We start from the raw sequence: 13607 nt of genomic DNA, 5'->3' as shown, positions 1-13607 counted from the left end.
CAAGATCTGGTGGGAAGAGAAGTGCGGACGAACACCGGCGTCGGGAGGAAGAGCTTCACTTCGTCCACTCCCACGGCACGAAGGCCATCCTATCGGCACGAAGGCCTTTCGGGTTCGGAACAGGTTGAACCCCTCGAGAATCGCCAAATATGAGCCGGATTAGATATAAATGAAATCGTCGTCTTCACCTACCTTCTATCCAAGAGTCCGAGTTCCAACTCGAGTTGACTCGACATCTACATTTACATTGACATCCATATCCCCATCAGAGCCGAACACTGAAACATTGAAAATGAGCACGCCAACCCCGGAGCAGATTGTGTCTTACCATAAAAACGGCTACCTCCTCCTCGGCCGCTCCGAGCACAACCTCGTCGACCCCGCCGCCCTCCAAGAATGGACCCGCGAGGTGAAATCCTGGCCCCGCGAAAAGGGCAAATGGATGCCCTACGATGAAATCAACATCAACGGCGAGCGCCAACTCATGCGTACGGAGAAGTTCGTCGACTACCACCCTCGATTCAAGGATCTGTTGTATGGTGATGCGCTGCTAGGGATTTTGAATGCACTGGCTGGGGAGGTAAGTACCTCATTCGACCCTGACCGTGGTAAACTTAGGTGCTAATATTGACGCTGGGATTGAAGGAAGTGACACTCTTCAAGGACAAAATCAACTACAAGCAACCCCACGGTAACGGCTTCCAAGCACACCTCGACGCGCCCGCCTACGACCACATCGGATACGGCGGAATCGAGCACATAACCGCGAACTTCGCCATCGATGCTGCAACGCTCGCAAACGGCTGTCTTGAGGTCGTGCCCGGCTCGCATAAGATGAGCATCGACTTCGCACATCACGGCCGCATCCTACCGGCCTGGGAGGAAGCGCATGAATGGGTCAGCATCCCCCTCGAACCCGGAGATGTGCTCATCTTCGGCTCGCACCTGGCACATCGGAGTAAAGAGAATCAGACGGAGGAGAGCAGAGCGAGTCTGTATGCGACGTTTGCTCCTGTGAGTGCTGGGGTGGACTTGAGGGAGCGCTATTATGTGCATCGGATGGAGAATTTCCCGCCTGATCATGGTATGCTCTCTCTCTCTCTCTGCCCCACTTTTCACTACCATTTCAGTTGTTTGATTAATGCTCGTTGACGTGCTGCTAATGGTGAGTAGAACGAGTAGAGGGCAAGGATTATACGCAGGGTTATAAGATTTATGGCTTTGCGGCACCGTTTTCGAAAGTCGAGGATAAGGCTGTTGCGAGTCATTGACTGTTATGCCCTGGTAGTGCTTACGGGACGAAGAATAGTTGTGTCAGACATAAGGCTCGGGATCCCGATATCCATGATCTGTACGAGCAGTTCAAGGTGGCTGGCCCACTGCTCAGCACCATCAATCTCATAAAATGATCAAAGGGAGAAAAGGGAGGAATGGAGTATCCCAACTTTTTGATTTGGAGGTCTTTTCGACGACACCTTCACAAGACTCTCTCTCGTGAAAGCTCTTGACCGGTGTCCGTTTCTGGTCAGTAAGAATTTGGAGGAGATTCTGGGGCATTGACTCAAATACAATACGTAGCGGAATATAAATCTCGGCATTTTGATAAAATGTAATCAATGTTTTTGAGAGTATGATCAAACATTGTTTTGGAAAACCCATCTTGTCGTCCTTCGGAAGTTGATGCGGAGAAGCACCGCCAAGCGCCTATCCTCTCCGCCCAAGGCTCGCCTCCAACTTCGCGTTCCCCAAGCTCCCAAGCATCAACACTGATAGCTCAACAACCTTCAGGATGGACCCCCAGCCGGTCCACGAACATCAGCTTCTGGAGCAAGCCAACATGGGCAATCCAGACTCCGATAGTTCCGGCTCTGACGAGCTCCTTCAGCCATCCTACGTGCGATCCGGCCCTATGATACCCCAGGATTTCAGCGACCACATCGCGTCCACCACCACTGTCGGCTCCTCGCCTCCTCCGGCTCACTCTACTTTCAACTCTTGGGCGAATGTCACCCCTACACGACCCCGCGGCTCTAGCCTTGGCGCCGCAGCTCTCGACAAAGTGTCTTCCCCGAGCGTTGAAGCGAACCCAGCTGTTGAACGGGATCTCCGACCGCAGCGTCCCTCTGGCCCGGCCAGGACCCCATCCAATACATACGCCCCGCAGCGACGGCCTGCTTCATTCATAAGTTTCGAAGATGATCGCCAACGATCGATGTCTGCGAAGCGCACGCCCCGACGGGACCCGAATGCCCAGTATCGTGCACAGGAGAAAGCGTACGTCCAACGAATTCGCGAGGATCCACAGGGATGGTACAGCCGTTTTGAAGACAACCGGGGTTTGGCGTTAAGTTCTGGGGAATCCGACGTTGAGGATCCCTCGCCGTCCTCTGAAATTCCGTTTGAAGACGACGCCTACGATCCTGATATTCAACTCTTTCTTACGGACGACAATCAGCCCACGATCGAAGAGCTTAAAAACCCGAAGAATCAGGAGCGCCTGGAATGGCATTCAATGCTTGCCTCAGTGCTGAAAGGTGACGTGGTCAAGCAGGAGAAGCAGCGATTGCTTGGCTCCGCGGAGCCCAACAGGTCGGCTGCCCAGAATTACGCAATATGGATCGGTGTACGAGCTAGGACATGTGGGCGCAGCCTGGCCCTACAGCGCAAATTGATCGAGGAAGCACGAGCTGGTCTTGGGGCGGTTGTGGAGGATATTATCAAGTTTGAGATCAAAGGTGAAACTGAGATTGGGAAACCACCGATCAAACAGGTTGAAGACATCGTTGAAAAAATCGAGAGATGCGAGGCGCTTTACTCAACACATAAGGAACTTGAGACTGCTCACCCTCGCGTCGCCTCGGAAGAGTACTGTTCTAGTCGCGATGCCATTTTCGCCTGGCACAATACCACCGTTCTTATCAACACTGAACTTGCTATCCTCCAAAAATGGGTTGGGAACGACGAACTTGATTTTAGCAAGCCCGGAGTCAAACTCACAAATAGTGATCTATCTGACGAAGCGTCCTTCCTCGACCGTATTATGAAGGAAGATGGGCTCAAAACGCTTCAGGGGGAGCATAACATGCTGAACGGTATTGGAGCGGTGATACAAAAGGCGAAGAGTACATTGATCGAGAACGCAAGCGCTTTTGCAAGTCGACATCTACCACCGTATATTGAAGAACTCCTTATTCTGATTAACTTCTCCTCCCGTCTGATCCAGGAGATTATCCGTGTTCGACTCTCCTACGCTAAGAACATGAAGGATCCGGCGCAGCAATCACCCATCTTGGTCGATCAGATGATTTCACAGTTTCAGATCATGATGAGAGCCGCGGTCGATATCAAGCAACGATATCTAGATATCGCTCGGCCAGAGCCAGGCTGGGATCTACCTCCTTGCATTGACGAAAGTTTCGATTCTGTCGTGCTGGACGCTATGAGATACTATTTCCGCCTTCTGAATTGGAAATTGCAGGCGAATAAGAACACCTTTAAGGAGGCGGAAATTCTGGAACAGGAATGGGGGTTTTGCAACGAGGTTGGCCGTCAGCTTGAAAGTGGCGATATTGAGGTGGCGGAACAATTCAGGTACAGCTTGCCGTTCTACAAAGTCTGTGATATGGGCTAATTTGATTTAGTGTCCTGACTGCCAGAGCCATCCACCGCTTGCTCATCCATTTCGAGCGCGAACTTCATATCCGCGAGGACGAAGACCCGGCCGAGTTGGATAAACGATTCAAAGGTGTCTTAGACTCCACCAGGATCCGTCAGCGGAAGCTTTATCGGTTCTCGCGGTTTTTGCGTCAATTGTTTGAGAATGCCTCAGAATACAACCTTCCAGCTGACATTTCATGGGATTTCTTCGAAGCTTTGTTTGTGTCCGACCACTTCCTCATCAAGTCCAATGCATCTGTCGGTCAGAAAGGTGTTTATCTTTTCGCACACCGTGGGCTGTGGAACCGCCCAGATGAAATAGCGGCGATTCTGGGGACATCGTTTCGCGAGGAGGAGCCTGGAAAAGACCCCTCGCAGGTGCCATATGTTCTGGCCGTCCGCCCGGAGAAGCCACTGGCCTGGGCCGGGAAAGAGATGCACGTCGAGATTGTCGAACAGCCCACTGATTTGCGGCTAGGCAAGCTTCGTCTCATCGTTGAGGGTTCGCAGCAGCGCTTATCCAGCGCGAGAGTTGAGCTAGCCCAAGCGACGGGGATTCAGCTCGATATGGCTATCGAGCAACGTGCGAATCTTGGCCGAGTGAATGCAGAGCTGAATAGGATAAAAAAGATGTCATTCAGACTGTCTATGACTATCATGGACAGTGTCGCAATCATCAGAAATCAGCTCAAGGAGAAGGGTGTGGACAACCACGAGCTTATCCAAGCTTGCTATGCCTTTGCCACAGAGTTTGGCAAACGTTCCTCGAATGTTGACCCGAACCGACGCGCGATGAATAGTGCAAGACTTGCGGAGCTGTCGCTTGAATGGGTCGCGTTCGTTTGTGATGACTGTGATGCTGCCGACAGGAAGACCTTCAAATGGGCTGTGGCCGCCCTCGAATTCGCGATGGCGATCACATCCAGCAGGCACCTTCTTTCGATGGATGATGAACAGTTTGCACGTCTGCGGCAAAAAGTAGCTGGGTGTATGTCCCTCCTAATATCCCACTTTGATATTATGGGTGCGCGATCTTCACGAGCCGCACAGGCAGAGAAACAGCGCTTGGAAGAGCGCGCTGGTGCCTGGAAGACTGGCGCTGGACGAATTTTGACCGACGAGGAGGCGGCGAGGCTCGTCCGTGAGCAGCGTCTCGCCCAGTTGACTAGCATTGAGGGGAACAGGGTCGAGACAGATGCTAAACGTCAAGCTCTAGGAAGAGTCCTAGAGGGATCAAATGAGGCCGACCGGTCCCTTGCGGTGTTGTCCTCGTCAGCGACGAACGTTACTCTTCGCTGGCAACAGGGTCAATACATTGGTGGCGGCACGTTTGGTTCCGTCTACGCTGCGATCAACCTGGACAGCAATTACCTCATGGCAGTTAAAGAAATTCGGCTACAGGATCCTCAGCTTATCCCCAAGATTGCTCAGCAGATCCGCGAGGAGATGGGCGTCCTGGAAGTCCTGGATCACCCCAACATTGTCTCGTACCATGGCATTGAGGTTCATCGTGACAAGGTCTACATTTTCATGGAGTATTGCTCTGGTGGATCCCTCGCCAGCTTGCTCGAGCATGGCCGTGTCGAGGACGAAACAGTCATTATGGTCTACGCCTTACAACTGTTAGAAGGCCTAGCATATCTTCACCAGTCCGGCATCGTGCACCGCGACATCAAGCCCGAGAATATCTTGCTCGACCACAACGGAATCATCAAATACGTCGATTTTGGAGCGGCCAAGATCATCGCGCGTCAGGGTAGGACCCTATTGCCCATGGACGCCGTCGGCGGTAGCACCCATAAGGAGCCTATCCTCCCTAAGGATCCCCAAATAGCCCCCAACCGGGGAAAGAATCAGAAAACCATGACGGGAACACCAATGTACATGTCTCCAGAGGTCATCCGCGGTGACACGGCCAAACTAATACACCGCCAGGGCGCCGTCGACATCTGGTCCCTGGGATGTGTGATTTTGGAAATGGCTACTGGTCGTCGCCCATGGTCGAGCCTAGACAACGAGTGGGCAATCATGTATAACATCGCACAAGGCAACCAGCCACAGCTGCCATCCCGTGATCTACTCAGCGATTTAGGTATCGACTTCCTTCGCCGATGCTTCGAGTGCGATCCCCTCAAGCGACCCACTGCGGCCGAACTTCTTCAGCACGAGTGGATCGTCTCGATCCGGCAACAGGTTGTGATTGAACCGCCCACGCCGAGCAGCGATCACAGCGGCAGTATGAGCAGTTCGACTTCGAGTAGTCGCCATAATTCCGCCTACCTGTGATGGTCTCCTACCTTCTTATCACACCATTCCAACCCCCTCCTCGCACAACTACCCTCCCTACTCGCTGTCGCTGTTCGGTTGTCTGCCCGTCCCCCACAGTATACACTCCCCAACAAGGCGAGCTATCTGACCTCAACTCCTTTTACACTCTCACATTTCTCGTACCCTCATCTTTACGATCACCGAAGTCATCCATACAATTGCATTTGATACCCCCTTTCATGCCATATTCGAAATTATACACGTCAAGTCAGCAAATAACCATCTATCCACGATGTATCTGTCTCTTTCCCCCTCTTTCTTCTTTCTGGGGAGGAGTTCCATATACTTGAGATCAAACCATTTTTGTTTTATTGATGACCAGGAGTCTAGCTCCTACATACTCATAGTTAATGTTTCTCTATGTAACATCGTTTATGCTTAGTTGACCCACATCGGGAACTAGCAACATAAAATGGAAGTCAGTCAACAAGCCGAAAGTTCTATATCTCGGTGAAAGGTGATGGCTCTGATGGGAAATTACAAGTTCCATCTATCGTCACTAGTGTTTCTTCGCTTTGATTAGGTCGTTGAGTTGGTGGCGCACAAGGATCGGTACGATGTAATTTCACCAGCAGATACGGTGTAGGCTCCTGTGTCCTCTGATCTTGGCGGGGTATTCTGATTTATGGTTTATAAGAAGAGAGGGAATTTGGTTTTTGGAGGATTGCGTTGAGACACCAAACGCAAGAAGGAAGTTTTCATGGATGCCAGATCGTTAAGAGGAGGAAATAAGAGTAGAAAAGGCCGTAGAGCTCAAAAGTTATTAACCGGATAGCCTGCGACCCCGTCGACTTGTCGGTAGATAGATATCGAAGCCGTTGATTCGAAAAAGAAAAAGGATATGGATAATCTGCATGCATGCATAGACACCGAATGAGAATGACGATGAACGCAACAAGAGAGGAGGAGAACTAATCATGGAGACATCGCCGCTAAAATTGATTGCCCAGTAAACTGGCGGGGAAAGGGAGAATAATGATATCGAGAGCACAGAGAGTAACCAGGACTGAGGAATAAAAAGGAAATGAGAAGATTGAAACGAGTTGAGACCATTACAGCCAATTTAACGCCAATTTGGAAAGAGATCATCATAGAACATCAGCGGGTTAGGAGGTCAAGTAGAGGGAGCAGCCTAGCGAACTAGAAACACGACGTATTGAGATTCAAACAGCCGATAGCACTGCGGACGAGAGTTTGGAGAAGGTCAAGAGGAGGGAAAATGACGTGCGTGATATAAACGACAGTGAATAGAAGTAAGAGGAGGCGATTCCGCTACCCTGGTCAATTCCAGCTTGACCAAATGCGAGATTAGCGGAATTCCATGGCAGGCGTGCAGCCATGATTTTCAACGTGTCTAAGGTCTAATTGCTGATATCTTTTAAGGAAAAGTCAATACGTCAGTCACTATTGTGGCTGCAAAATAGACTTACTTCTCGCTCTTCGCATGGAAATAAATGCCAGACACGGTGCCCTCTACTTGGTTGAAGCAGATGTAGTAGAAGCCCTCGAAGCTAGCGCCGGAGATTGTCCGTACGCGGTGGTCGGGAACAAGGAAATGCTCCTTCCAGCGCATGAAGATGTGGTCGCGTTCAGCAAAGTCCCAGTACGTGAAATCGGGCCTTTTCGCCTGCTTGGCTAGAGGTCGCCAAGCAGGGAACCTTGCCCAGTGATGCATGTCGGTCTTCTCTGACGCTCCCCAGGATTCGTTCCTAGTTTTGAAGGTATGCTTCGTTCCGATGATCTCTCCCTCAAAAAAAGTTGTCAACGTAGGGTGGTCCTCGGTGAGACCTGTGTAAAAAAGCATGGATAGATTAGCTTCACCTCGAGAGCAATGGACAGAGTCTTCCACGGACCTTGAATGCGGAGGTAGCCGCAAAGGTAGGATTCGGCCATATCCACGTGCTTGATTTCCACGTCGACATTGTATACCTGGCGATCGGAGTGTTGGGTGCCAGTGAACTTGCTTCCCGGTCGCAGGAAGGACGAAGTATAATTAGGGAGAAGCTAGTGGCATTAATTGAGTTCATACGCAACAAAAATCCGAACGTCACATACACGTATATTCGAGAACTCGTAGTTCAAGAGCGAGGCCGTTGAAGGCGAAGAGGCTACCGTTGAGGCAGAGTTAGCGGAGCGAGATAGATGTCTAGTGGCACTCATTCTTCTCGCAACTGGTTCTTCGTCCGATCTCGACGTGCTACTCGGCGAAGCACTAGTTTCTATCTCAGATCTCAAAGATTCTGAATCCGCACGGGCGATCGCATTGTCCGATGGCGTCGGTTCGGGCTGTGGCGAGGCCACACCCGGAGAAAGAGCATTGTCGGCAGTAGTGTCACTCTCAGCCAGAGGAGCGGATCCCACCAAGTCTCCCCACGTTGGCAACCGGCTTAGCTCAGGTGGACAAGTCGCACGAGTGGAGATATCCTGCGTGATCGAAGCGGCATTCAAGCGAGGCGTGCTGTCACTCGGGGTCGGCATTGGGACGAATTAACTAGGGAATGACATCGGATTCAACTGGATTGCAGAAAGGGTGGCGAACGATGGCGGACAAGTGAACAGCCAGAGAAGACAGGAACGACAATAATGGACCGAAAGGGGTGAAGGAGATGTAGAAGGAGAGCGAGGGGTTTTGGAACTGGGGAAGGAGAAGCGACGATGAGAAGGCTAGCCGCAGGAGACGCAGGGAGTGCAGATTCCAAGGTTGACGAAGTTCGGTTTGCTTTTGGAAGAGAGCGAGCGCAGGCCTCTCCCTGCCCAAAGAGGATAGGTCGCTCTGCTCGTTGGTCATGCGAGCTGCGGGGAAGGCAAACCAGGCAGCTTCAGGCATTAAGGCTGCAACCTTTAATTAACTCATTATTGAGGCTTCCTACAAAGTATAGGTTCAGGCATATAGCGCCTCTGTACGTCATTTGTAGTTCTTGGCCTTCATTATGGGTATTCACTGCATTGTTCCAGGATAATTGCGCCACACATACTACCCTACTCCAGTCCGCGATATTGCACCTGCATAACCAGAAAAGCAATAGAGAAGCACGAAATCATTTTGGATCGGTTTAGATCGGCTTGATCTAGATAGATAAGCAGCATCAGAACCAATTCCCATTACCACAAACCAAGCCCACTTACCTTGAAGTGAAGTGATATCAGGGAGAAGATGAGCGCTTTTAAGTCCTGAACAAGATAGTAGAACACCCGGAGACCTTCTGGGTCTGCTGATTCCGTCACGTCCACAAGAGATCCGATTTTCGCGGTCTACACAAAGGTTAGCAAGCGCAACCATCGTACTGATCCAGGTAGATACGAACCTCGAACGAAATATGCTCGTTCCCAAGTCGGATTTCCAGCTCCTGCCGTCCGTCCTTGTTCTTTTGAGGCCATTTCGAGTCGTCCTCCCTGTCGTTCTGTTAGACAGACAATCCCTTCCAAGACCAAGGCAGATGCGTACTTCAAGATCTCACTGTTCTTGATGATGCGCTTGACTTCCTGGATCATGGCCGAGCTCACGCACACTATCCAGTGCATCCATTAACAACACTTGAACGCCGTCAAATTGTCCGTTCAGCACTCACTCTCTTTGCGGATGAGGGAGTCATTGCGGTAGTTGGAATTGTTCGCATATCTGACGGCAGCACTGCGACCATCACCGAGGGTACGGAAATCGAATTCTGGCGCAATCAGCAAGCGTAGGGGCGTGGCGGGGTCGGAGGTCCAGCTCACCTAGAAATTCATGTCCGAACCGCCCAGAGTGACCTGAGCTGCAGGACAGTCAGCAGCGGAGGATATCTGGGCTCAACACGGATTGGCCTTACTAGTAGCGGAGATAAAACGTTTCATTTTGGTTCGACATCCTCGCAAGGTCGCGACCAGGTCATATGAAAACTAGTAGAATAGAGCTTGCGGAGAGGAAATCAACGTCCGCCGCTTCAATTGCGGGCGGTGGGTTGACCCAGGCGGGGCTTAGTCATCCACACATTCCGGACAGCTTGCCCGCCCGCGCAAATGGCCAGGTTGATCATCTGAATTGGTGAAGCCTCCAGATTGCCAACGTTTGCGCTGATGAATCCTTGGTAGGCGAGGGGAGTTGAATTGATCGAGTCTACCATCCTCTGCCTTCTGTGTCACTCTGGGGAGTGCTTTCCTGGTACGTCCTCACCCTCTTCCTCAGCGCTCCCTCTCCTGATCCGCCAAAACAACACCCTGGTACTCCGGACTGACTGGTGGTTTCAAGCTATCCTCTTCTTCGACTCCCTCTGTCACGGCCATTTGCCGAATCTCCCACAATGGCGTCGTTTCTAGAAAATGCGTATAGCTTGGTGCACCTGGACAATGCCGCTGATCAGCCCACGCAACAGGAGCTGAAATTGCAGCTGGAGAAGGGCAACGATGAAACCAAGTTAGACACAATGAGAAGGATCATAACGATCATGCTCAACGGAGACCCTATGCCGCAGTTATTGATGCACATTATTCGCTTTGTGATGCCGTCAAAGAGCAAACCCCTCAAAAAACTGCTATACTTCTACTATGAGATTTGCCCGAAGCACGACTCAAATGGCAAGCTCAAGCAGGAAATGATCCTGGTGTGGTAAGGAGATGGCTTTCCCTCAAACCCCACTATCGGCGCTAATTGATTGCTTCCTACACAGCAATGGCATCCGTAACGACTTGCAGCACTCTAACGAGTATGTGCGAGGGAACACCCTGCGATTCTTATGCAAGCTCCGAGAACCAGAACTTATCGAGCCTCTCCTTTCGTCCGCGCGCTCATGTTTGGATCACCGACACGCATATGTGAGAAAGAGCGCCGTGTGGGCCATTGCGTCCATCTTCCAACATTCAGAATCCCTTATCCCAGATGCGCCAGAACTCGTTCAAACATTCCTGGAAACGGAATCAGATGGCACTTGCAAGCGCAATGCATTCGCTGCACTGATGTCTATCAGCCACCAGAAGGCCCTGGAGTACCTGGCCTCTACTTTCGACAGTATCCCGAACACAGACGAATTACTCCAGCTAGCGGAGCTCGAGTTTATCAGGAAGGATGCGGTGCAAAACTCCCAGAACAAGGTGAGTTTCTAGAAAGCGCTAACAGCCGGTCTCCGCTAACGAGGACAGGCGAGGTACCTCCGGTTAATTTTCGATTTACTTGATGCGTCGACGAGTACCGTGGTGTACGAAGCGGCGACCTCTCTTACGGCACTCACCAGCAATCCTGTAGCCGTGAAAGCTGCAGCGGGAAAGCTGATTGAGTTGAGCATCAAAGAGGCGGACAATAACGTCAAGCTCATTGTTTTGGACCGAGTGGACCAATTACGAATCCGAAATGAAGGCGTTCTGGATGACCTAACTATGGAAATCCTCCGAGTTCTCTCCAGTCCTGATATCGATGTTCGGCGGAAGGCTCTCGGCATCGCACTAGAGATGGTCTCCAGCAAGAATGTGGAGGAAATTGTGATGCTCCTCAAGAAAGAACTTGCGAAGACTGTGGATGAACAGTATGAGAAGGTAATTCAGGACCCGCCCTTGCTCAGTTTACCCGACTAATACCATGACAGAACAGCGAATACCGGCAACTCCTAATCCAATCGATCCACAACTGCGCCATCAAATTCTCCGAGATTGCTGCTAGCGTTGTAGATCTTCTGATGGACTTTATTGCCGACTTCAACAACAACTCCGCCGTTGATGTGATTTCTTTCGTCAAGGAAGTGGTTGAGAAATTCCCCAATTTGCGCGCCTCCATCATCGACCGCTTGGTCTCCACACTGAGTGAGGTTCGGGCGGGGAAAGTTTACCGTGGTGTTCTATGGGTCGTTGGCGAGTACTCGCTGGAGGAAAAGGATATCCGAGAGGCGTGGAAGAAGATCAGGGCAAGCCTTGGCGAAATCCCTATCCTCGCATCAGAACAGCGACTTCTTGACGAAGTTCCAGAAGACAGTGTGCCGAAGGAACAGGTCAATGGCCACGCTAAGTCATCGGCTCCCAAGGTACTGGCGGACGGTACATATGCTACTGAGAGCGCTTTTACTAGCCAGTCTGCCGCGGCTGCTCGTCTGCAAGCAGTCAAGGCGGCCCAGAAGCCACCCCTCCGTCAGTTGATTCTGGAGGGAGATTACTACCTGGCAACCGTCCTCTCTTCTACATTGACGAAATTGGTTATGCGCCATTCTGAAGTCTCCCAGGAATCCGCCCGCACCAATGCGTTACGCGCTGAAGCCATGCTTATTATGATTTCGATTATCCGAGTGGGACAATCACAATTTGTTGCCGCACCAATCGATGAGGATTCCGTCGACCGTATCATGACGTGTGTCCGTTCCCTTGCTGAGTTCTCTGAAAGGAAAGAATTGGAAACTACTTTCCTTGAAGACACACGGAAGGCTTTCCGTGCTATGGTCCAGGTCGAAGACAAGAAGCGGGCAGCGAAGGAGGCCGTAGAAAAGGCCAAGAGTGCCGTTCAGATCGATGATGCCATTCCGATCCGACAATTCACCAAGAAGTCCGCTCTTGAAGGGGCAGAGGAAATTGAGCTCGATCTCGCCAAGGCTACAGGCGGTGACTCCGCGGTGGAGACAGTATCCTCGAAACTGAGCCGCGTCGTGCAGCTCACCGGTTTCTCAGATGCGGTCTATGCAGAGGCTTATGTCACGGTGCATCAATTTGACATCGTCTTGGACGTTCTCCTGGTTAATCAAACCTTGGAGACCCTACAGAACCTATCCGTCGAGTTCGCCACATTAGGAGACCTAAAGGTCGTAGAGCGGCCATCAACCCACAATCTCGGTCCCCGTGACTTCTTGAATGTGCAGGCTACAGTCAAGGTGTCATCGACGGATACCGGTGTCATTTTTGGCAACATTGTGTACGATGGTGCTAGCTCGACAGAAACACATGTCGTGATCCTCAATGATATTCACGCCGACATTATGGACTATATTCAGCCTGCTCATTGCACCGAGACCCAATTCCGGACAATGTGGACCGAATTCGAGTGGGAGAACAAGGTGAACATCAATTCCAAGGCCAAAAGCCTCCGCGAATTCCTCAAGCAACTCATGGAGAGCACGAATATGGCTTGCCTTACTCCCGAGGGATCGCTCATGGGCGATTGTCAGTTCCTCAGTGCTAATCTATATGCCCGGAGCGTGTTTGGTATGTTCCAGATTTGACGATCCTCTCCAGTAATAAGATCCAACTAACAAATTCTCACAGGGGAGGACGCCCTAGCAAACCTAAGTATCGAGAAAGAAGGGGATGACGGACCGATCACCGGCTTCGTCCGGATAAGAAGCCGTTCTCAAGGTCTAGCTCTGAGCCTGGGCTCATTGAAAGGACTTAAAGCTGCGACCGCATGAATAGAATATTAAAATTCCTTTCTAGCTTTGAATAGTGATTATTACCCTATGACTTGTTTCACGATTATACTATCAACTTGTGTGTTACCTACCTCTTCTGGGAACCTCTTGATGGACGAAGGATCTATTTGCCAGATGCTTCCTGTACTGTGTGTTACCAGACGAGAAAGGATTTTCTTCAATGAAGTAATAATTCTCTGAGCTTGTCTTTAATTCTACTATTGAGGCGCAGGCCTGGCTTATAAAGGATGATATCATACGATTTAT

General features: G+C 50.9%; 5 protein-coding genes across 5 annotated transcripts; 3 read left to right on the top strand and 2 right to left on the bottom strand.

Moving 5' to 3' along the window:
* Nucleotides 1–292: 292 nt before the first annotated feature.
* BJX67DRAFT_376850 (phytanoyl-CoA dioxygenase family protein) lies at nt 293–1271 on the top strand (the record flags this gene model as incomplete). Its single annotated transcript, XM_071031965.1, has 3 exons — nt 293–580; nt 646–1084; nt 1174–1271. 3 exons carry the CDS (start codon nt 293–295, stop codon nt 1269–1271), a joined length of 825 nt encoding a protein of 274 aa, XP_070890980.1.
* A 443-nt stretch (nt 1272–1714) lies between these two features.
* On the top strand, nt 1715–6346 carry sskB (putative MAP kinase kinase kinase SskB). The gene is made up of 2 exons (XM_071035664.1): nt 1715–3591; nt 3642–6346. Exons 1-2 carry the CDS (start codon nt 1790–1792, stop codon nt 5941–5943), a joined length of 4104 nt encoding a protein of 1367 aa, XP_070890979.1. The 5' UTR covers nt 1715–1789; the 3' UTR covers nt 5944–6346.
* Nucleotides 6347–7069: 723 nt separating this feature from the next.
* BJX67DRAFT_95924 (GID4/VID24 family protein) lies at nt 7070–8733 on the bottom strand. The gene is made up of 4 exons (XM_071035665.1): nt 8041–8733; nt 7839–7989; nt 7416–7773; nt 7070–7360 (listed from the first exon to the last, which is right to left on the bottom strand). The coding sequence occupies exons 1-4, from the start codon at nt 8461–8463 to the stop codon at nt 7294–7296; spliced, it is 999 nt and encodes a 332-aa protein (XP_070890978.1). The 5' UTR covers nt 8464–8733; the 3' UTR covers nt 7070–7293.
* Nucleotides 8734–8742: 9 nt separating this feature from the next.
* Nucleotides 8743–9879, bottom strand: BJX67DRAFT_341202 (mago nashi family protein). Its single transcript, XM_071027871.1, has 7 exons — nt 9795–9879; nt 9703–9740; nt 9555–9650; nt 9431–9494; nt 9291–9378; nt 9112–9237; nt 8743–9053 (listed from the first exon to the last, which is right to left on the bottom strand). The coding sequence occupies exons 1-7, from the start codon at nt 9830–9832 to the stop codon at nt 9039–9041; spliced, it is 465 nt and encodes a 154-aa protein (XP_070890977.1). The 5' UTR covers nt 9833–9879; the 3' UTR covers nt 8743–9038.
* Nucleotides 9880–10013: 134 nt separating this feature from the next.
* BJX67DRAFT_341196 (coatomer subunit beta) lies at nt 10014–13598 on the top strand. The gene is made up of 6 exons (XM_071027870.1): nt 10014–10126; nt 10214–10570; nt 10632–11052; nt 11101–11490; nt 11541–13137; nt 13198–13598. Exons 2-6 carry the CDS (start codon nt 10266–10268, stop codon nt 13338–13340), a joined length of 2856 nt encoding a protein of 951 aa, XP_070890976.1. The 5' UTR covers nt 10014–10126; nt 10214–10265; the 3' UTR covers nt 13341–13598.
* Nucleotides 13599–13607: the final 9 nt, after the last annotated feature.

The sequence above is a fragment of the Aspergillus lucknowensis genome (genome assembly GCF_044049455.1).
Source record: "Aspergillus lucknowensis strain CBS 449.75 chromosome Unknown BJX67scaffold_2, whole genome shotgun sequence".
Taxonomy (NCBI): domain Eukaryota; kingdom Fungi; phylum Ascomycota; class Eurotiomycetes; order Eurotiales; family Aspergillaceae; genus Aspergillus; species Aspergillus lucknowensis.
Note: the sequence above shows the minus strand (reverse complement) of the source record. Positions and strands in the feature narration are given on the sequence as shown.